Raw genomic sequence first — 24256 nt, 5'->3', positions numbered from 1 at the left:
GATTTTCGTGAGCTGTGAAATATATTGAAATTGGCAATCCACCTCTCTTGAGACGAGATATACGGTACGGTAACAGGTCATTCGGCCCACTGAGTCTGTGCCGATCGCCCCACACGCTAGCACTTTCCTGCACACGGGGGACAATTTACAATTTTACAGAAGCCAATTAATCTACAAATCCGTTCGACTTTGGAGTGCGGGACAAAACCAGAGCACACGGAGAAAATCCACGTGGTCAAAGCAGAAGGTACAAACCCCGTACAGATAGCACCCATAGTCAGGATTGAACCTGGGTCTCTGGTGCTGTAAGGCAGCAGCTCTACTGCTACGACACTACTGCCCCAAGCTTCCAGCAACCTGATGTATTCAGGTTAAATCTGCAATGTGCATTCCATGTACATTCCCTCTCACAGCAGATTAACATCTAATATCACTCCCTCCAAACCAAGCCACTCATGGAAGCTAAAATTTAGGCCATTTCTGGGAAATATGCTTTAAATGCTGTAGTGGTTGCTGTATAGATTTACTGTAATGATACCAGGTATAGTATGTTAGCTACATGGAGAAATTAGGGATAATCTGCCAAAACCATTTAAAGAAGATTCATAAGTTCAAAGTCAAAATTGGGTTTGACAGACTAAGTAGGGAAAAATAGCTAAAGAGGCAAAAATCAGTGGAAAAAGATTTAATTTAAAATCTTTTAAATTAATAATTTAATTTAAAGGTTTAATGTAAAATCCTGAGCTCGGGTGCTGTTTGTATGGAGTTTGCACGTTCTCCTTGTGACAATGTGGGTTTCCTCCAGGCACTCTGGTTTCCTCCTACATCCCAAAGATGTGCAGACTTATAGGTAAATTGGCCTCTGTAAATTGTCCGTGGTATACAGGGAGTAGATAAGAAAGTGGGATAACATAGAACTATTGTGAACAGGTGATCAACAGTTTGCGTGGACTCGGTGGGCCGAAGAGCCTGTTTCCATGCTGTATCTTTAAATAAAAATGAAGTTCCACTGGGTGGCGCCACAATGGCAGCCTCGCCAACGGTCTGTCTGTTTCCTTGTCTTTTTGTTATTTTTAGTGTGTTTTAAAAGTTTGTGTTAATGTTCTCTGGTTTGTTTCATATGGGGGGGGGGGGGGGGGGGGGGCGGGGAAAACATTTTTTCAATCTCTTACCTTGCTGGAGATGCAATTGTTTTCCGGAACGTATCTCCGGTTGCTCTGTGGCTAACATCATGGAGCTGGCGGCCTTGCTCGGGACTGACTTTGAGCCCCACTGCGGGGATGTGGACTTACCATCGGAGCTTGTGATCCCTTGCCTGGGATCGACGCTCCAACCGCGGCCTGCGGACTTCAACATCGAGGAGCTCGCAGTCTCGGGTAGAGACCATTGTCGGGAAGCTCCAAAGAATGCAAAAGGTTCGACTAGCCCTGACCCGGGTTCCGATTGTTCGGTGCGGGTGAGCTGAGATTCCCCCCCCACCGATGCAGGAGCTTGATCGCTCGTACGCGAGGGCCCGACAGCCGGCTACGGGAGTAAGATCGCCCCGTCAACGGAAGGCTCGAGGCCCCCGACCACTGGAGAACAAAGAAGGGAAGAGGTTGAACTTTTTTTCACCTTCCATCACAGTGAGGAATGTGGAGGAGTCACTGTGGTGGATGTTCATGTTAAAATAAATTTTGTGTGTTATGTTACTTTTTATTGGTATGACTGTGTGGCAAATGAAATGCCTCGTATGTTGCAAAACATACTTGGCTAATAAAGTATGATTATGATTATGAAAAAGAACTGAATTAAATGGCAAAAAAACCCCAAAGGGAATATTGTGCAAATCTCTTTCACACAACATGTTATGATCCTGAGTTCAGTGCTGTTAAAATGAAAGAGCCATATCAACTAATAGAGATTCTTATGAACTGATTAAACTGTAAATTATGAAGGGGAATGGTAATAAGGGAGAAAAATGAATTAATTGGATGACTCTTTTGAAAACCTGGCCCAGGTGAGATGAAACAATGGTCTGTGTTGTATCATTTTATGATTTTGTGGTGAATTGGCCATTTTTAGTTGGGTTGCTACAATTGGCCATCCTTTCAATACAATACGAGGGCAAACACTCGCTGGAATTCCCACTTCGGATTTATATCCAGTAAATACAAATTGTCCGCAGGTTATGTCAAGGATCCATTCCCTGAGTAGGATTAAAGAACTGTTGATGCCGCTTAATATACTAAAGGACGCAAAGTGTTAAAGTATCTCAACAGGTCAGGCAGCATCTCTGGAGAGCATGAATAGGTGATGTTTCATGAATAGGTCAGTCCAAAGAAGTGACTCCACCCGAAACATCATCTATGCATGTTCTCCGGAGATGCTGGCTTATCTACTGAGTTACTCCAGCACTTTGTAAAATTTTCTGTTCCCTGACAACTGTTTGTAACCCAAACAGTTCACAAGTTGGAACTGTGGCTGTAAACCAATATCCTACACTGTTGAAGAAGCCTGCTGTTCCCCAACACCCACAAATTATTACTGTTGGTCTCCCAAACACTTGTTTATATGTACAGGCCATACATATGTCCGGTGTTCGTAGTTAGGGGGGGACATATAGTTAACTTTCATACTGGTATGGCTGCTATGTTTACTTTCCTGATTTAACCCTGGTTTACTGATTGTTTAGTTTAGAGTTCAAGGTTTCAAGGTCAGTTTATTGTCACATGTACCAATTAAGGTACAGTGAAATTTGAGTTGCCATACAGTGAAAAGCAACAAGACGCACAATCACATAAAAGTTAACATAAACATCCATCACAGTGGATTCCACATTCCTCACTGTGATGGAAGGCAATAAAGTTCAACCTTCTTTCTCTTTGTTCTCCCGCGGTCGGGGCAGTCAAACCATCTGCAGTCGGGGCGATCAAAGCCCCCACAGCCGACGATCGAAGCCCCCGTCGGGGTGATCGAAACTCCCGCGTCGGGCGGTTGAAACTCTCTCCGTGGCATGGAGCTCCTGAGTCGGACTCTTCTTACCGATGTTAAAGTCCACAAGCCCCGCTGTTGGAGCTTTAATCCCCCAGCAAAGGGATCGCAAACTCCGCGATGTTAAAGTCCCGCAGACTCCCGCGGCTTGGAGCTCCCGTCGGTCTCCAGGAAAGGCCACCAACTCCACGATGTTAGTCCGCAGTGAGAACGGAGATACGATATGGAAAAAAATCGCAACTCCGTCGAGGTAAGAGATTGAAAAAAAGTTTCCCCCCCCCCCCCCCCCCCCTCCACCACATAAGGACCACTAAAACATAATTTTTAACACATACTAAAAATAACAAAAAGAAGAAAGGACAGACAGACTGTTGGCGAGGCAGCCACTGCTGGCGGCGCCACCCGGTGTCTAGAGATACAGTGCGGAAACAGGCCCTTCGGCCCACTGAGTCCTCGCTGACCGGCAATCACCTCCCGTACACTAGCACTATCTTACACACTAGGTACAATTTACAATTTTTTACCAAAACCAATTAACCTACAAACTTGTACATCTTTGGAATGCGGGAGGAATCTGGAGCAGTCACAGGGAGGACGTACAATCGAATTTGGATCTCTGCCACTGTAAGGCAGCAGCTCTACCACTATGCCACTGTGTGCTACTGATTGTCTTGGCTATTTCCTACCAATATGGTTAACTAGGTTCTAGTGGCATTACTCTACTCGACTCTACTTTCACCTCTGCCCAGTAACTCTTATAGTGAAAAAAGAATAGATGCATCTTGCGTGAAGGCAGAATCGGCTTTGGCATTGCTGTCCCCCCCCCCCCCCCCCACCTAATGATTCAGTAGCTTGTGTCAATCACTGCCATGGCTCTCACACAGACACTGGTCATTTGGGCAGGATGCCAGTTAGAGAATTGGTCTCTTGGACTGCATGCTGGCAGAAAGAAGGGGGAAAATTGGAGTGTATCCAATCTCCTTTGAACATGGAATTTAAAATACAACACACATATTTCCCATCAATAGTATGCGCTGCATTTGTTAAGCAGAAAAGGAGCATTCAGCGAATTAAAGTGTAAGTACTTCGAAGGAATTATTTTACTGTGTTGTAAGACATTTATTGATGTTGCTGTCGGGGGAGGCGGCACCTTTTGACTGAAGGGTTGTGGAAATTCTGCATTAGCTTTTCCAGTACTTGATCAGGGGAATTATTGTATTCCAGGGGTCACCTTTTCCAATTTGGAAGAAATATTACGTTACTTTTTCAAATCTTTTCTCCCAGAGAAAGAATGCGGTCGCTGTTGGTTTTATGGTTCCCTTGAGCGAAATTCCACGTCAGAAAGGAAAAGGAAGTCAGAAGCACACATCTGGACTAATGGTGGCAATTGTTTTAAGTACGTGTGTAACTGTGTTGGTTGATGTCAAAGGGCAGAAGTCCTGCTTTAATGGTGTCAAAGGCCATAAGCCATAAAGTAACTGACCTCTGGATAAAATTGTGCAGGAACAGTGGGGTTGTTTAACTCTGAGTTTTTGCAACTCTGGTGTCTCCAACAGTAATGTTCATGTGCTAGCGTGGAATGTGAAAGTTCATTTGGGAAGCCTTCGGCGAACAAAGAACAAATTATCACTGCAATTGTATTCTACTAAAAAAGAACATCTGAAACTGCATGTTGCGAGGAAAGGTTAAACCTGCATTGTCCGTATCCCAATCAATTAAAAGCTGTAAAGGCTAAGTTCCCACCAGTGTGACTGTGCCAGTGTTTGGCACTGCGAGAGAAAACATGAGCTGTAAAGTCATGGCACAATCAAAACTGAACATTATTACCAGTTGCCAGACATTTGCAAGGAATATCAAAAAAACTGTGAAATATTAAGTTTTAAATTATTGCTTTTTGTTCAAGGAAAGGAAATATATAGGATACTTTATATCTGTCACTTAGAAAGTCTAACTAAAAGTCTAACATTCATTTAGGAAAAAAGCTGTTGCAAAGCATTATGATTAAAGCAATCCTTCAGGCTGCACTCTCAAACTTCAATAAATGTGTCTTCACTGATAAATACAAAAGATGCTGTGAGGTTCTTCGAACCTTTCGACTCTGCAGCTGTGAGCAGAAAGATTTGACTGCGATCTGTCAACAGCTACATTTATCCTTGGGCAAAGTCTAAGCCCTTCTTACCTGTTGCCAACATTTCCAAATGTACAGCTAATCTATCTGTTGAAAATGGAACTCTAACTTTGAGATATATCTTGAGCTCTATTCATCTAGTATTTAATAAAAAATTAGCAATCATCATATGTGTAGCAAGTTGCATGCCAAAAGTGAATGCCATTTTTTTTAAAGCTACAAACGTACTAAAGCTTTATTTATTTTATATTTAAAATGGTGTGTACTTATAACATTCCAAAGACAAGTTTCTTGAGGATGATACAATAATCATCAAGTTATGTGATGTGGCAGTCAGCAAATGTATAAACGCACAAAGAACCATAGAATTACAATTAAATATTAAAAGAAGCAGAATATATAATTAATAATGCAATCTTCCTTAATTTAAAACTTTTTATAAAGTATTTTGTATTTAAAGGATTTAAAAAGACTGCAGTGGACTGATGCCCAGAGTAAGACATATAGTTCCTCCACAAATGACAAAATGGTCAACTGGATGGCTTGACCAGATTATAGAACATAGTACATGGAAGAGTACAGCACAGGAACAGGCCCTTTGTCCCAATGTCTGTGCCAAACGTTATGTCAAGATAAAACTACCCTCCATTCATTGCATTTTCATGTGTCTATCTAAAAGCCTCTTAAACACCACTATCGTATCGGCCTCCACCACCACCCTCGGCAGTGCACTTCGGGCATCCTCTCCCCTCTGTGTAAAAAAACATGCCCTGCACATCTCCTTTAAAATTTGCCCCCTCACATTAAAGTGAAATATAACTCCAGTCTTTGATATTTCCATCCTGGGGAAAAAGGTTGTGACTGTCTACCCTATCAATGCCTCTTCTGATTTTATATACTTCTATCAAGTCTCCCCTCAACCCCCGGAATTCCAGACAAAACAATCCATCTGTCCATCCTCTCCTTGTAGCTAATACCCACTGATCCTGGCCTCATTCTGTTAAATCCGTGAATAGAAATGTTTCTTTCTCAATAATGTTGAGAATTTGCACGACTGTACGCAGTACGAGGCAACATATTGCACCTGGCAAATGAAAAACTGATGTGTTAATTGTGCAATTGAGTGGAATGGAGTGTGAAATATTGGCATTCTCTGTTTTACACATTCTCACTATTATGCCATTGACTCTGAGGATACATGGTTTCGATTTGTGATGCTATTTTCTGCCATAACAAACAGTGGGCCACTCTCCACACAGAGACTTGCAATAAATAAATACTACTTTAAAAATGTAGGTTCAATAAGTGCTTTTTTCACAACATTTTGCTTCTCACAGCGATCTGTAAGTGCTTTTCGCAACAATGTAGCACCCTAAGTCCATCGCTAAGTGCTTTTCGGTAAGTGCTTTTCGCCGGCACGACAGGGGGGGGGGGGGGCTGGTAGGGAAAGGGGGGTGGGGGAGAGTAACGGTAGGGGCCCCAGTACACTGCTTTGCCCGGGGGCCCATAATGCTGTAAAAACGGCCCTGATGGGGGGGGGGGGGGGGGACCTCATTGAAACTTACCGAAGAGTCGAAGGCCTAAATAGAGTGGATGTGGAGAGGATGTTTCCACTAGTGGAAGAGTCTAGGACCAGAGGTCATAGCCTCAGAATTAAAGGACGTTCCTTTAGGAAGGAGATGAGGAGGAATTTCTTTAGTCAGAAGGTGATGAATGTGAGGAATTCATTGCTGCAGAAAGTTGTGGAGGCCAAGTCAATGGAAAATTTTAAGGCAGAGATAGATAGATTCTTGATTAGTACAAGTATCAGGGGCTATGGGGAGGAGAAAGGAGAATGGGGATGAGAGGGAAAGATAGATCAGACATGATTGAATGGTGGAGTAGGCTTGATGGGCCGAATGGCCTAATTCTGCTCCTATTACTTAAATATGAAATATACCAAATTTTATTGAACAAAACATTTTCCAAAAAGACAACCCATGTAAATGACAAAAGGTCTGTTTGAAACAAACTTCTCTCTACTCCATGCTCAACTGCTATTATTGGAGGAGCAGTTCTTTTGTACAGGTCAATGAAACTATTTCAATAGTGCACATTTCTCTCCGTTATGCCTTGGCTTTGTCAACTATACAATGCTTACTATGTTCCATGTATGGATGTCACTGGAGCTATTGAGAAATTAGAAAGTGTACCATTCAGGAACGAATGGCGACAGGATTTGGTAGAAGGTTGTACCTTGAATACTCTACTGGGTATCGGAACTACACAGTGAAAACCATGAATTCCTGTGGGGATGTGCTGAGAAAATTAAAAGCAAATATTGGGAATGTAGTATTGAAGCTGCAACATAGAACACATGTAATAGGTATAGGATTAGTCATTCCTGTCCCTTGATCTTGCACTGCCATTTATCAGGTTTAAAGCTAATCTTCCATCTCAGCAACATTGTCCTGCCTATCCTTCACTTCATGTGGTCACATTGAAGCAATTCATATTAGAATAGTAGTATCGCTGCTAATGAGGAAGCAATGTGAGTTTAGTTTATTGTCACATGTACTGAGGTAGAGTGAAAAGCTTTTGTGTGCTAACCAGTCAACGGAAAGACAATACATGGTTACAATTAAGTCACCCACAGTATATAGATACATGATAAAGGGAATAATGTTTAATGCAAGATACAGACCAGTAACGTCTGATCACAGATAGTCTGAGGGTTTCCAATGAGGTTGATAGTACGTATCTCGTCCTTGATTTTGCTGCTGACCTTGCCAATGCAGCATGAGGTATAAATGGAGTTATAAGAAAATAACTGCAGATGCTGGTACAAATCGATTTATTCACAAAATGCTGGAGTAACTCAGCAGGTCAGGCAGCATCTCGGGAGAGAAGGAATGGGTGACGTTTCGGGTCGAGACCCTTCTTGAGACTGATGTCGGGGGTGGGACAAAGGAAGGATATAGGTGGAGACAGGAAGATAGAGGGAGATCTGGGAAGGAGGAGGGGAAGGGAGGGACAGAGGAGCTATCTGAAGTTGGAGAAGTCGATGTTCATACCACCGGGCCGCAAACTGCCCAGGCGAAATATGAGGTGCTGCTCCTCCAATTTCCGGCGGGCCTCACTATGGCACTGGAGGAGGCCCATGACAGAGAGGTCAGACTGGGAATGGGAGGGGGAGTTAAAGTGCTGGGCCACCAAAATGGAGTTAGTTGGTTTGTGTGATGGTCTGGGCTGCTTCCACAACTCCCTGCAATTTCTTGCAGTCTTGGAAGGAGCTGTTCCCAAACCATGTTGTGATGCACCCCGATAAAATGCTTTCTACGGCTCATCTGTAGAAGTTGGTGATAGTTGTTGGGGATATGCCAATGTCTATTTTGCTTCACCAATATCAATACATCCAGAAATTCCCTGATGAAAAAGTGAGCCGAAACTGGTTTTCGTGATGATTATTCTCAGGTGACGTGCCCACTGAGAAGTTATAATAATCCTTTCCTTACAAAGGTTAGGCAAGATCTTCACAAAGTGCTTGCTGGCTTGTGTAATACTGAGTTGCCATCATCAATTCTCTGTTAAGTGAGTGGAAAAGTATTGCCTGAAGGACACCTGCACCAACCGCAGTGATGATTTGTTATTTGATTTGACCATGTGCCATTTATTACAATAAAATGAAATAGTTCCATTTTCTGTTTCACTAATCCTACCTGGATAAAATTTAAAGCCACTGGGGGAGAAAAACAGCTGAAAAATTAGGTGAGTTAGCTCTTCTATTTATGCACAATCGCATGGAGCTTGATTTAGCCTGGAGTAAAATGCACCCGTGATTGTTTCTGAGTAAAGTTGTGGCCTTTCCAAAATGAGTCTCGGCACCTTCATGTGCTTTTCTTGTAGGTCGGCTTGACACTTTTCCAGTGTCAGTCGCTCATTGGCTGTGCAAAACCCATATTGACAATTGTCCACGTTGACATAAGTAGGTACTCAAAGTTGCAATCACAACTATTGGAACAGCCTCAGTACAATTGGAAATATATCTCATAACTTTACTGCGTTTATGTAAAAAAAAAATCTCCACCATTATTTACGGATTGGACTGGATAGCCTTGGAACACACTGGGAGATTGCTCTAATGTCCATGTTTGAACTAACGGGGACTATTTATTTCAGTATTTAACTGCTGACTTACTCGTTTCTCAGCGTGACATCACTGGCAGCTCTCCAAGCCCGAGGCATCATTATGGAGATGGCAAGCAACTGTTCATTCCCTCCTCGAATGCTGTCTGACCCATTGAGTTGCTTCAGCTGCACCTTTTTTGGCTCCAGATTCCAACATCTGCAGTCTCTTTTTAGTTTAATTTACTTCCGAGATACAGCTTGAAAATGGCCCCTTCGGCCAACCAAGTTCCCACCGACCGGCGATCCCCATACACTGGCACTAACCTACACTTTCGGGGACAATTTGTAATTTTAATCGAAGCCAATTAATCTACAAACCTGTATGTCTTTGGAGTGTGGGAGGAAATGGGAGTGCCTGAGGAAAACCCATATGGTCACAGGGAGAATGTACAAACTCGGTGCAGACGGTACTCCTCTTGTGCCGCCTTAATAGTAAAGCTAGCTAAACTCAAAACAGATAAACCACCAGAGCTTAGTATGCATCTGAAGATTTTGAGGTAAGTCTGGGATGAAATCCTTAGGGCACTGATCATATTTGTCCAATTCTCTTTAGATGCGTGGATGGTGCCTGAGAACTGGAGAGCTCTCTGGAGCAAACATTCAAAGCTGTAACAAGCATAAAGCCCCAAACTCAGGCTGGTCAATTTAATTTCAGCGGTGGGAAAGCTTTCAGAGACATTGATCTGGGATAAGATTAATAGTCACCAAGAGGAAAGTTGAGGCAAGAGAGCATGGATCTGTTAAGGACAAATTTATGTTCAAGCAATTTGATGGAATTGTTGAGGCTAATGCAATCAATGTGGTCTGCATGAATTCTGCAAGGCTTTTGATAAATGATCACAGAGGTTACAATCAAAGATTGAGGACATGGCAGAAAAGAGAGATTGATAGCATGAAAATAATGTTGGCTAAGTAATGGATAGCCGAGGGTTGTGATGAATGGGTGTTTTTCTGGACTGCAGGGATTAGTGTTAAAGGCATTTATTTTGCTCTGAAATAATGATGTAGATTTGATTTGTAACTTCTAACTTTGCGGATGATCACAAAACTTTGAGTAATGTCAGCTGTGTAGTGGATAGTGATAGATGGTAGTAAGATGCAGATGGGTTGGTGCGGTGGTCAGATACATTCCGGTGCGGAAAAATGTGAGGTGATGTCTTTTGGCAAGAAGAATGACGACAGCTATGTAGAATTAAAAGTTAGAGTAAAAAGTGCTGGAGTAACTCAATGGGTCAGGCAGCAGCAATGGAGACACAGATAGGCAACGTTTGAACAGCATTTCAAGAGGCAAACCTGAAGAAAGTTTCTGACCCTAAATGTCACCTGTCTATGTTCTCTAGAGATGCTGCCTGACCCTCTGAGTTACTCCAGTATTTTGTGTCTCTCCGTGGTAAACCAACAACTGCAGTTTCTTGCTTCTACATCTAGGCAAGGTTTCAGCTTGGGACCATTCTGCGTCTGTACACTGTGAATGACTCGAGTGTAATCATGTATTGTCTTTCCCCTGGCTGGTTAACACACAGATAAAGCGTTTCGCTGTACCTCTCTGTACACATGACAATAAACCAAACTGAACTTCTTCAAACTTCATGAGCCTGAAGCATGGTCCAGATCCAAAACATCTCCTATCCCTGTCCTCCAGAGATGCTGCCTGACATGTTGAGTTACTCCAGCACTTTGACTCCAGACAACTGCAGTTCCTCGTGTTTCTGTAGAATAAAGAGAAGTAGTGTTTGAGGGGTCCGAGTACAGAGAGGCCTTGGGGTTCAGAATCGTTGAAAGTGGCAGGGTAGGAGGATGAGGTAGTTAATAAGGCATGCATAATCTATGGTTTCATCAATTGACGCACAGATAATACAGGCAAGTGTTTTATAAAATGTTATGGTATGTTTTTGTTCTTGAACAGTATATACAGGGTCCGACATTACAATACAATACAATACAATATATCTTTATTGTCATTGTACCCAGGGGTACAACGAGATTGGGAATGCGCCTCCCATACGATGCACTAATTTAGAGGGTGCAGCACTGGACCGCCTCTGGAAGAACAAGGCGGAGTCAGTGACTGAAGTGTCATTATCTATATATTTTTAAATGTTTATGGAAAATATTGGACAGGTCCACAAGTTAAAGTCCCAAATTGGGGAAAGTGAATTTTGAAGGTGTTGGACAGGAACTTGCAGAGATTGATTCTTCTTAGGCCCCTCTCGGTAATGGCTGACCATGGGTGATGCATCCTAGTTGGCTGTTTGCTCCATACCTCAACTAAAGCAGCGTCGCTTGTGGCTGAAGAGACCAATGCGGGAGTGACAGTCTCTGTCGCAAAGGTCACATTTGTGTGTGGTCTCTGGTCTGTTGAAGTTGCTGCACTCCTTTCTGCAGTAGAAATGCTGATTACAGATAAAGGAACATCAGGCAAGTGGGAGGCTTTTAAAGGGGAGATTGGAGAAGTTCGGCGACACAATGTTCCAGCTAAAGTGAAGGATGGGGCTGTTGGGTTTTGGGGATTCTGGTTGAGGAGGATGTTGAGGCTCTGGTCAAAAAAAAGGCAGGCACAAGGAACTGCAGATGCTGGAATCTTGAGCAAAACACAAAGTGTTGGAGGAACTCAATGAGTCAGGCAGCATCTGGGGAGGGAAAGGACGGGTGATGTTTTGGGTCAGGACTATTCTTCAAATTGATTTGGAGTAGGCGGGGAGAAAGTTGGAAGAGAGAGATGGGAATGGGACAAAGTCGCCCAAGTGATTGGTAAATACAGGTGAGGGGGGTTTGGTTGGACAAAAGCTAGAGATGAAAAGAAGGCAAACGGCTGTCAGATAAAACCAGACAGGAGGGATATAAGTGGAAGGTGTTGTGGCGTGTGGGATGTGGCATGTGGCATTGTGGCACCTGGGAGATTTGGGTGCACACCGGGGCTGCTGGGGAGCACAGGAAAGAGAGAGGGGAAAAGGAATGTTATTTAAAAGTAGTGAATTCAATGTTCATACCATGGGTTGTAAGCTACCCAAGTGGAATATGAGGCGCTGTTCCTCTACTTTGCATGTCACCTCACTCTGACATTAGAGAAGGCCCAGGACAAAAAGGTCAGAATGGAAATGGGAAGGAGAGTTAAACTAGTTAGCAACTGAGAAATCCAGCAAGCCTTGGCTGATCGAGCATAAGTGTTCGGGAAAATGAACGCCTAGTCCATGCTTGGTCTTGCCAATGTAAAAGAGGCCACATCGAGAGCATCAAATGCAGTCAATGAGGTTTGATGAGGTGCATGTGAATCTCTGTCTCACCTGGATAGGCTGCTGGGGGTCCCTCGTTGGAGGTGAGGGGGTAGGAGATGTGGGGACAGGTGTTACATCTCCTGTGATTGCAGGGGAAAGTCCCTGGGGCTGGGGCAATTGGAAGGAGATATGTGTTAGATATAGGCAGCTGGAATCAAGCAAATCCCTGAAAGAAGATAAGTCATTCTCTTCAGAGATGCTGCCTGTTGCTGCCTGAGTTGCTCCAGCATTTTGTGTCTACCTGAAGATAAGTCATGTAGAAGTACTCGTAAGAGGGTAATGAGGAGGTGCAACAGTCTTAAAGAATATCAAGGTGGATACATCGTCAGGGCCTGACCAAGTGCAATCTTGAATTTGTTGATAATGTAGAGAAGACATTGCTGGGATACTATCAGAGACAATTGCATCTCTTTAGCCACAGCAGGGATGCTGGAATACTTGAGGTTGGCTAAAGTTATTTAAGAAGGGCTGCAAAGTCAGACAAGAACTGGTGAGCTGGTGAGCCCGATTTCAGTGGTGGGTAAGTCACTCAAGGTGATTCTGCGGGTCAAGATCAACCAGCATTAGGCAAGGATGGATTTGGAATAGTCAGCCTGGCCTTGCTAATGAAAAATTCCATCTCAGAAATTTGATACGTTATTTGATGAGGTCACCAAAGGATTGATGAGGGTAGGGCAGTAGACATTGTCTACATGGACTTTAGCAAAGACTTTGACAAGGTCCTGCATGGTAGTCTGTTGTGAAAGTCTCGATCACGTGGGTGCTAGGGTGAGCTAACCTACTGGATGCAAAACTGACCAGGTGGAAGGAGTCAGAGGATGGTAATGGAGGGCTGTTTCCCTGTTTGGAGGCCTGAGATCAGTGGTCTACTGCTGTTTCTCATCTGCACTAACTATTTTTATGACAATGTAGTCAACATGGTTAATAAATTTGTGGATGACATCAAATTTGGTCATACAGTGGCCATCTAGGTTTAAGGAAAGATGTGGACCAACTAGGGAAGTGCGCCAAGAAATGACCGAAGGCATTCTGACAAGTGTGAGGTGATACCTTTTGGTAAGTCAAACCAGGGTACAGTAAATGACATGGTCTTGGAGCGTGCTGTAAGCAGAGACAGGTATCCAATTCCCTGAAACTATGGACACTGGTAGTCAGGATGACAAAGAGTGCATTTGACAGGTTTGCCTTCATTATGAAGGATATTGAGCACAGGAGTTTGAATGCAATGCTACTGCTGTACAAGACATTGGTTAGATCACATTTGGAGTATCTCTCTCCCTTTCTGGCTGCAATGGCAACTGTATCAGGTGTTGCTGCCATCTAATTGACATGGGGAGTGAGCCTTTAAGGTATCTTGTCTAATGTCTGGCGCAGAGCAAATTGGCAAAAAGCTGTGATCAGTTCAGCCTCATCCATCTGCAAATCTTGCAGGTCTTGCATCAGGGTGTAAACCTCTCATGTTGTTTTAGGTGTTATTTTGGCCAATTTCTCCATTTCCGGTGATGGCTGAAACGGCAGTTAGCACCGAATTACAGGGATGATTAAAGTATCGATCCAATCTCAAAGCAAATGCATTTAAACACTCCCCAAGAACTCAGCTGGTAACTACACTCTCCTGAGCTATAAAGATCTGGGGACTGATCCTTGGTCTACGCTGATCTGAACTAGGATGGCACGCAAGAGTAATTTTTAATGCAGCTCTGCCACAAAGACGTCAAGCACCCGACTTTTGAAAGCCCCATTTGGGGTAAATCAACGTTAGTTTGAAAAGATGACAGAAAATTGTTCAGGGGTTGGCAGATGATGTTCACCTATCTGTGGTTTAGAGAATTTCTCTTGCGGAATTAAAAGAATGAAACATATTTTCTCTTGACATCGGGATTCGGTATATAAGGGAATAAAAGGGTTGAGCTGCCAGTTTTTCAACAGAGTCTTTCTGGAATTTATAACTGATTTGTATCACCACAACACCTCTGCAAGACCAGCGCCTCTTAAACTGCTTGGTATTCAGAGCAGCAATGGAAATATGTTTGAAGGGAAGTTTCATTACCTTTTCCAGTGCTTGAGGCTGTGTAAAGTAAGTGGAATGTGCAAATAAATGGAAAGTGTAAAGATAAGCAGATCAAAGGATCCTGCTGAATTCCTTGAAGATCTGTAAATGAAAGTGTATGATGTCTGTATTTTTGAATCAAGTTTGCTAATTTTAAATCTTTGCATTTCTAAACTAAAAAGTTAATATTCGCTTTCATCTCTTGGATCAAATAATCAAAGTCAAATGATCCCTTATTCACTTTGTTGGTTGGACCAGAGGTTAAAATAACAATTTGAAGAAATGATTTTGCTTAACTTTCTTGGGAGACCTGGGGCTGAGCAAAGTCCTTTAGAGGAGGCCATTTGGTCCAGTATAGTTAAAGAGTCTTGCAACTTGGAAACTTCGGCTCAACTTTCCCACACCAGCCAACATGTCCCATCTACACCAGTCCCACCTGTCTGCATTTAACCCATATCCCTCTAAACCTGTCCTATCCATGTACTTGTTTACATGTTTCTTAAATATTGCAAAATTACCTGTCTCAACTATCTCCTCTGGCAGTTCGTTCCATATACCCACCACCCTTTGTGTGAAAATGTTGCCCCTTGGGTTCCTGTTAAATCTCCCCCCCCCCCCCCCCCCATTTTAAACATATATCCTCTGGTTCTCAATTCCCCTAGTCTGGGCAAGAGACTCTATGCACCTACCCAATCTATTCCTCGCATTATTTTGTACGCCTCTATAAATTTGTGAAATTATGGCTATTGTATTTAAACTGAGGGCACCAAAGGTGTACCCGGAAGAGCTGCTGCTTCATAGCCCCAGCAATTTGAGTACAATCTTAATCTCCATCACTGTATGTGGATGTTTCATGCCCTGTCTATGACAGCATGGAATTCCTCCAGATGCCCTGATGTCCTTCCTCATACCCATAGATGTCAAACCCGGTAAGTTAAATTGGCTACTGCAAATTGCCTAGTGTGTCGATGAGTGGTAGGAACTGATTGGAAGGTAGGGACAATGCAGGAAATGTAGGGAAAAAAAGATGTGTGAAGGATTACGTAAAAGTGCTGCAAAGTTAGCACAAAATCACTGGTCAGATAGGTTGATTCCATGCTGCATGATTCTATGATTCAAGTGCTTGTTCCTGGACTGACATCCAGAAACCTTGAACTTGGCTATTGATCAAGAACATAAATTCAAACTGCATCAAGATAGTCAGGGAATTTAAACTGAAGTTATTAAAACTGGGATAAATAAATTAGTCTCATTGATGGTGACCATGGATCTATCAGACTGTTGTACTTTGAAGAAGAAAATCTGCCTTCCTATTCAAATCTGGTCTACCCAGTGTGGTAGATCCCTAATAGTTCTCTGAAGTGGCTTTAGAAGCAAGTTGCTCAATTCAAGGTCCATTTGGTGACCTGCACTTATAGTGTTGGCCCTGCTGAAGTCTTTCACATCCAGTAAATAGAGAAACAAAAGAGAATCATACTTCTGGTTTTATCCTGATAAATGTTTCATCTTCATCCATACATCTGATTCACTTTGAAAAACTATTACAGAATTTTTTTTCTATCATACATTCATCTAGTGCAATCCAAATTGTACCAGCACTCCCCCAAAAATGCTTTTGAATGCCTTTAAATTCTCCTCCCCCCCCAAAAAAATGCATCTGCTGGAAATCTGAAATAATAGTAATACTCAAAAGGTCAGATAGCTGCCAGGGATAGAGAAACAATGTTAACATTTCAGGTAAATGGAAAAAAGGTCACTGATTATGCTGCTGGTTTTCTTATATGGTATCTAAACAAGGATCTGAACCTAAATAATTAAAAAAATCTTCTCAGAGATGGGCAATCAAGAAACAGAGACATAGACTCTGCACCTGGAGTACTGTGTGCAGTTTTGGTCTCCAAATTTGAGGAAGGATATTCTTGCTATTGAGGGCGTGCAACGAGATTTACTAGGTTAATTCCTGGAATGGCGGGACTGTCATATGTTGGAAGACTGGAGCGACTAGGCTTGTATACACTGGAATTTAGAAGGATGAGAGGGGATCTTATCGAAACGTATAAGATTATTAAGGGGTTGGACACGTTAGAGGCAGGAAACATGTTCCCAATGTTGGGGGAGTCCAGAACAAGGGGCCACAGTTTAAGAATAAGGGGTAGGCCATTTAGAACGGAGATGAGGAAAAACTTTTTCAGTCAGAGAGTTGTGAATCTGTGGAATTCTCTGCCTTAGAAGGCAGTGGAGGCCAATTCTCTGAATGCATTCAAGAGAGAGCTAGATAGAGCTCTTAAGGATAGCGGAGTCGGGGGTATGGGGAGAAGGCAGGAATGGGGTACTGATTGAGAGTGATCAGCCATGATCACATTGAATGGCGGTGCTGGCTCGAAGGGCGGAATAGCCTACTCCTGCACCTATTGTCTATTGTCTATAGGTTTAAGGCAAGAGGGGAAATATTTAACAGGGATCTGAGGGGCAAAATTTCCACACAGACGGTGGTGGGTATATGGAACAAACTGCCTTAACTGGTAGTTGAGGGAGGTACATTTCAAGGACATTTGGACAGGTACATGGATCAGAAAGATTTATGGGGAAATGGGTTAAAAGGAAGCAGGTGGACTGGTGTAGATAGGGCATTTTGGTTGGCATGGACAAGTTGGGGTAAAGGGGTTGTTTCCATGCTGTATGACTCTGACTCCATGTTGAGTTTTTCAACACTTTTATTCCAGGCCCAGATCCTCAGATATCTGCTCTTCCGAGGATCTGAATGTTGGAATTCATCCTGGGATCCAAGACACTGACAATAGAAGGTAGGGGTATGAAATTCTCAAATGTTCTATCCTTGGCCTTGCCCGAGCTCATGGCAGGAATTATGCTTGATGCAGAATGAAGACCTGTTTGCCTGAAAACCTTGCCAGGATTCTGGGTGATGCAGAGAAATTTCACTTTAAAGGAATAATCTTTCGGTTGAAAAATGGAAAGTTATTTTCAAAGTATAGGAAATACATAACCAGCCATTCAGAAAGGACAAGGCAAGGCAACTGGTGGTGATATTCTTGTTGCCAATGTTAATGCAGTGTAAGAAATTGGAGAGAAAAATTTAGTTTAATTTAGTTTAGTTTAGAGATACAGTGCGGAAACAGGCCCTTCGGCCTACCGTGTCGGCATTGACCAGCGATCCCCGCACATTACACAGATACAAGATGCAGGAGTAGGCCATTCGGCCCTTCGAGCCAGCACCGCCAATCAATATGATCATGGCTGATAATCCACAATCAGTATCCACAAACATTAACACTATCCTACACACACTAAGGACATTTACATATTTATACATTTTAACATTTATACCAAGCCAATTAACCTACAAACCTGTACATCCTTGGAGTGTGGGAGGAAACCGAAGATCTCAGAGAAACCCACGCAGGTCACGGAGAGAATGTACAAACTCCGTGCGGACAGCGCCCGTAGTCAGGATCGAACCCGGCTGTCTGGCGCTGTAAGGCAGCAACTCTACCGCTGCGCCACCGTGTCGCTCTGTGAATGAGGCAAAAATTGCATCCATGTCACTGATGCTAATTTATGTCTTAAAGATGTTCCTCTCACACAGATACCCATCTACTTGTCAAGTCATTTTACTTTTCACTCTTCAAATCACTTTTCATGTCATAGTTTAAAAAAAACACTGCTGTTTTGTATTCCTAGAAAATGGGCCATTTTGCATTTGTCTGTAACTCGAAGCCCTGTCATTGTGCATGTGTGAAGAAAGGCTATTTGAAAAAAAACAATGTGTTGGTTTATTTACTTTTTACACTCAAATTCTCTGAGAGTGAATTTTAGTCTTTCTCTAATTTTGTGGCAAATGATTTGTTAAATTCTGTAACCTGAACAGCCACCACATGCGGGTGATCTGCAATATATTTGCTGCACATTATTTTTGGATGCGTGTGGGTGGCCTGCATTAATGCAAATAAAATAATGAAAGCATAACACCCTATTTTAGACATGGCATGTTTTGGATGTATTGTTTTGTAAGATATAAATCAACAAATTGATTGTTACAGTTGTACAAGGCTGTGGCGAGGCCACAGTTGCAGCATTGTGTCCGTTTTGGTCACCCTGCTATAGGAAATATGTTGTTAAGCTGGAAAGAGAGCAGAGAAGATTTACGAGGATGTTGCCATGACTTGACATGAGCTACAGAAAGAGATTGGACAGGCTAGGACTGCATTCCTTAGAGCATTGGACGATGAGAGGTAATCTTATAAAGGTGAATAAAATCATGAAAGGAATAAATAGGGCAGTTGCTCAGTCTTTGACCCAGAGTAGGGGAATCAAGAGCCAGAGACATAGGTTTACGGTGAGAGGGGAAAGATTTAATAAGAATATAAGGGGCGACTTTTTCACACAGAAGGCGGTGGGAATGAGGAATGAGCTGCCAGAGGAAGTAGTTGAGGCAGAAACTGTAAGAGCATTAAAAAAAAATGTGGGCAGTTGCATTGATAGGAAAGGCTTAGAACGATATGGGCCAAATGTGGGTGCATTGGACTAATGTAGACGGGACACCTTGGTTGGCATGGCCAAGCTGGGCGAGCGACCTGTTTTCATGCTGTATGACTCTAATATTCTAAATTGTTATACAAAATTTGTCTAGATATAAATTCATGATGCGAAGGAAATTTACTGGCGTCTCCAATCTTCCAGCTATGATTATAGTCTGATATTAAATATGATTTTAAAATAAGACCAGTCAAAGAGAAATGTAGCAAACAGGCTTTCACTGCTGTGTCTAACATAAAGAATGTACAGAGTAGAAATAAGAATGTGTGCTGAACCCCTGTTAACAACCAGTGAGTATGACACTGCTCTTACCTATAATTGTGAAGAAGAGGAATCATGGACTCAAAAAATTAAAAATTTAAATTAAAAATTACAATTTAACTAAAAAAAAATTAAAAGTAACATTCGAACACACCCCAAAATAATGTGCAGCAAATATATTACTTTCAATCTGGGGACAAAACAAACAGTTCAGTTTGTGGGTAGCAAAGCTCCAGAAACAAAATAAGACACAAGAAAAGATACAAAAAAAGATACATAGAAAGACACCAAGTGCTGGAGTAACTAACTCAGTGGGTCAGGCAGCATCTCAGGAGAGAATGTTTATTGAGTGAACATGGCCAGAACACAGGGAAATTTCCTTACTTTACTTTAACTCCTGCTGTGAAACCTATTGCATCTGCCCAAACTGATTTAAAGTATTGCGCAGATAAACCCCACTTACGACAATGCAGAACTCTCAAAGTACAAGATGGAGCTCAGGACTTACATCGATCCATGAAAATGTAGGGAGAGGAAAGAAGTGGACAATTGGAGAGGAGAGAAACTTATCGAAAGAAGAGAAACAGGAAAGTAGATGCCATTTTAACAGCTGCATCATTTCAACTCTATTTCTGTTCCAGGGGACATGTACTGCGGATTTATTCAAAACCACATGTATCATTGCAGGGGACTTGGAAATGGCCTGCCATACGCTGCATTGGCCCATGCACAAAGTAGTGTGCTTTGAAATACTTTTCAAGTGGTTGGCCCCCAGAGATTCTCAAAGTGATGGGTGGTACTGCAACAAATGAATCAATTATTTTGTTGGGTTTGAGAAAAAAAAAATCCTTATCCTTGGGTGGCTTGATGAGACTAAGCATTCATGTTTACAACGTGCCGGCCGGTGTTTGTCATGTGGGTCCCCATTGGTAGGTGGTGGGCAGTTCTCCAATCCTCTCACTAACATGAGTAATAGCCTTGGTTAGCTTTCTGAAGGATTACAAGGTGGGACATCCGATCGTGAATAAACCCATATAGAAACTGCTCTAAACAATTTGTTTGGAAATTAAACTTAAATCATTAAAATGTGATGCAGATGGAATGCGTTTTAAACTGTATTCACAATTTAGCAGTGTGTAATTTGTTAGCTAGAACCAATTTTCTGCATTTTACAGTTAAGAAGAATGTTTTACATTAGGATGAATGACAAATTATTTTGGTACATTGAAAACACATGGAGCCAAAGATTTAATCGTTTAACTATTGAACCAGAAAATAAGTTAAATTAGTGCTAATGAAAAAGCAAGCAAATCCAGTGATTGTTCAGCCTGTTAGATTTAGCTAGTTTATTTTTCTTCTTTGTAGTGGTTCACTTACACATCATTGAAGTTCTACTTGCTTCTTAACAAAAAAAACTGTTGTCATATTACTGCTTTCAAATGCTGGTTCCTCAAAGATGAATTCTTGGTATAGCATTAAATGAACTAATCAGATCAATTTCGTATTTGCCAGTGTAATTAAGAAAATGGTATTGCTACCACTGCTCGATATCTCTATTGGGTACGATTCTTACTGTGGTTTGTGAATAACTATTTGTTAATGGGATGGGTGGCTGTATTAACAGAGCAATGGTTTTCCATTTTTAGGACCCCAGATTTGAAATGCTACCATATTGATATTTTGGCTATTATTTATTATTGTTGTTTGCTAGCTTAATGTTAGAATCTTACATATTAAAAAACACTTTGTTTTGTTCATGAGATACAGCAAGAGACTTAAAAGGGAAATCAACTTTTCTCAAAGATAGACACAAAGTGCAGGAGTAAGTCAACGGGTTAGGCAGCATCTCTAGAGAAAAAGGATGGCTGATGGTTCGGGTTGGGACCCTTCTTCAGACTGAAAGTAAGGGATATGAGGGGTGAAGAGTTGGAGGCGAGAGAAGACCAGTACCAATCTCACATCCAGCTATTTACCCACCCCCTACTTTCAGTCTGAAGAAGGGTGCCCACCCGAAACGTTTTCAAGAGAGAGTTAGATTTAGCTCTTAGGGCTAAGGGAATCAAGGGATATGGGGAAAAAGCCGGAATGGGGTACTGATTTTGGATGATCAGCCATGATCATATTGAATGGCTGGCTCGAAGGGCCGAATGGCCTACTCCTGCACCTATTTTCTATGTTCTATGTTTCTATGTCACCTATCCCTTTCCTCCAGAGATGCTGCCTAATCCGCAGAGTTACTCCAGCACATTGTGTCTATCTTTGGTACAAACCAGCATCTGCAGATTTTTGTTTCACTTTTGCTCAAGTTTGGTTAATTGGCATTGAACAATATTTGTAAGCTTACAGTCCTAGCATCCTTTTTTCTCACTGAAAAAAAAATATTTGTTAAAGTTCTTTGTTAAAGGCACATCTTGCTGGGAACTGCTGAGATAATAAGGAAAAAAAAGAGGAAAATGGGATATGTTAAGAAGTAGTGTTAAGTAAGAAGTAGTAAAGAGGTAAAAATACAAAGTATTTCAAAGTAAAATTGAGGAACATACTGTATAAACAATCAATAAGTCTTTTGAGAGAAGATTATGGTTCAGAACTTGTAGTACTTTTTTAGATTGAAGGAAATACTGCATGGACAGCTTGTAAGAAGGGGCAAAGCAAAGTAAAAGGATGAGGAATAAAAAACAGCACATTCACAAGAATAGACAAAGACTTACCCATAAAATGATTAGGTGGAGAAAGAAGATGATCAAACAACTGTGCAGTAATTTTTTTTTAAAGTGGTAAGAGATATGAGAGAAGTTGAAGATGTATCTGAAGCACAGAGGATGCACAAATGGCAAAAGAACAAGGGCGACAGATTCTGAATAAGACACAAAGTGCTGGATTAACTCATTGGGTCAGCCAACATATTTGGAGAACATGGATAGGTAACATTTTTGGTCAGGACCCTTCTTTCTTCAGACTGATTAGTTTGAAGAAGTGTCCTGGCCCAAGATGTCACCTATCCATGTTCTCCAAAGATTCTGGCTGACCCGCTGAGTTACTCCAGCTTGTATCATTTTTTGTAAACCATCGCCTACAGTTCCTTTTATCTACAGTTTCTGAACAACCAAGCTTTTGGTTTTTCTCACTAGTACACTCAACCATGTCATCAGAAAGGTATTTGTCTTCCCTTTTACAAAATGAAACATTGCTGAACCCTCCTTATACTTTAAAGAAACCAACAGCAGGAGCAGGGCCGTCTTTACAGCATTATGGGCCCCGGGCAAAGCAGTGTACTGGGGCCCCTACGACAACTACTCACAGGAATAAAAATGTAAATGGTAAACTCTTAGGGAGCTAATTGTTGCAAAACAGATCGCTGTGAGAAGCACTTAGGGATGGAAAATGTTGCGAAAAAAACACAGGGACCGAAAATGTTGCGAAAAAAGCACTTATTGAACCTACATTTTTAAAGTAGTATTTATTTATTGCAAGTCACTTAACATACACAGATCAGCATGGGGCCCCTATGCTCGTGGGGCCCCGGGCAAGTGCCCATCAGGCCCATGCGTTAAGACGGCCCTGAGCAGGAGGGAGAGTCAAATATGCTTCTTCAAGCATTTCTCAATGTCACTTGCCTACAAATAGCAAGTCTGTGAACGTAGTGACGGTGAACAACATCAGGCAATTTTATTTCCCACATGGGAAGTTTGAGTTCCCATTCATCTAGAATAATAACCACTGGAAACTCACTGCCTGGGTAAGATATATTTTAAGAATTTCATATATTTCTCTAAATGTTGAATTGATAAATAGAAATTTATAAACAGCCTGCAGTACCACATGATCCGTGTTGCAAAGCTGTTCTGATTTTAAAAGTGATTATGTAGACTTGAGAAAACTGCAGATGCGGATTTGTTAAAAAAAGGACGCAAAGTGCTGGAGTAACTCAGTGGGTCAGGCAGCATCTCTGGAGAACATGGGTAGGCAACATTTTGGGTAAGGACCCATCTAGAGACTTATTGTAGTTGGGTTGAGAAAGCTGGAAGGGAGATTGCAAAGACATTATCTCCTACTTTCAATTACTCCGTCTCCACCCCATCTGCTCCGAAGATGAGGCTTAAAATGAATGGAGAATGCAGAAGTACTGTGGATGTTCACAATCTAAACCTGGATCTTAAGAATGATAGATCTTAGTTTTTTTTCATTATACCACCTACTGTAAGTACCACAGATTTAGTCCATTGCCAAATGTCCCACTCCAGAGGAAAGAGGTAGCAAAACGATTTACTTCTCTTATATCACCTTTTATAAATCTGTTTCACGATTAGGGTCAATGTTTAATTTATGTAGTTTGAATCTAACTAATATCATTTAAAAAAAACAATGCTGTACTGGATACTGCACATGACTTGCCTCTAAAACAGGCAAGGACATTATTATCGCCAGCGACGATAATGGAATTCCCATTGGTATCCGAACAATACCTTATGTTAACCAGCACTATGTTCTTCTGTAGAATGCTACCCAATTTTATCACTGATTTATTTCACCCTTCAAATCAAATTTGTGAGATTGTAATCGTGAAACACGCAAAATAAGCTGGTAAAATGTTATCCACTTTCCTTTGGAATAAATTCCAATATCTGCAGGAATGATACTTTTGTGTGGTATTTGTGTTTTATTTAAGTTTAAAAAAATGCATGAATAACATTTTCCATTACTTCTCTTGCCAGTTTCAGGACACCATCTGCCCAAATAAGCTTTGTCGATATCTGTCCTGTATTTCAAAAGCGTGCATTCTCCCTTCATGAGGATCCAATGCAATGCCAATGCTTTATGAGTCTCACTGTGTAGGAGACAGTGTACCAC

At 41.8% G+C, this 24256-nt stretch overlaps 1 protein-coding gene across 2 annotated transcripts in view; it reads left to right on the top strand.

The window, feature by feature from the left end:
- The window catches only part of LOC144609249 (ciliary neurotrophic factor receptor subunit alpha-like), a 411896-nt gene that overhangs the window by 39753 nt on the left and 347887 nt on the right, over positions 1-24256 (top strand). The window contains exon 4 of one of the 2 annotated variants that reach the window (XM_078427709.1): positions 17317-17397. In XM_078427709.1, coding sequence (XP_078283835.1) covers positions 17355-17397 — 43 coding nt within the window. In that variant the 5' untranslated portion in view covers positions 17317-17354. Of the gene's footprint in view, positions 1-17316; positions 17398-24256 lie in introns of those variants that run through there. The other variant, XM_078428140.1, reaches the window with a different exon arrangement.

This window comes from Rhinoraja longicauda, chromosome 1 (assembly GCF_053455715.1).
Source record: "Rhinoraja longicauda isolate Sanriku21f chromosome 1, sRhiLon1.1, whole genome shotgun sequence".
NCBI classification, from domain to species: domain Eukaryota; kingdom Metazoa; phylum Chordata; class Chondrichthyes; order Rajiformes; family Arhynchobatidae; genus Rhinoraja; species Rhinoraja longicauda.
This window is presented reverse-complemented; position numbering and strand designations above follow the sequence as displayed.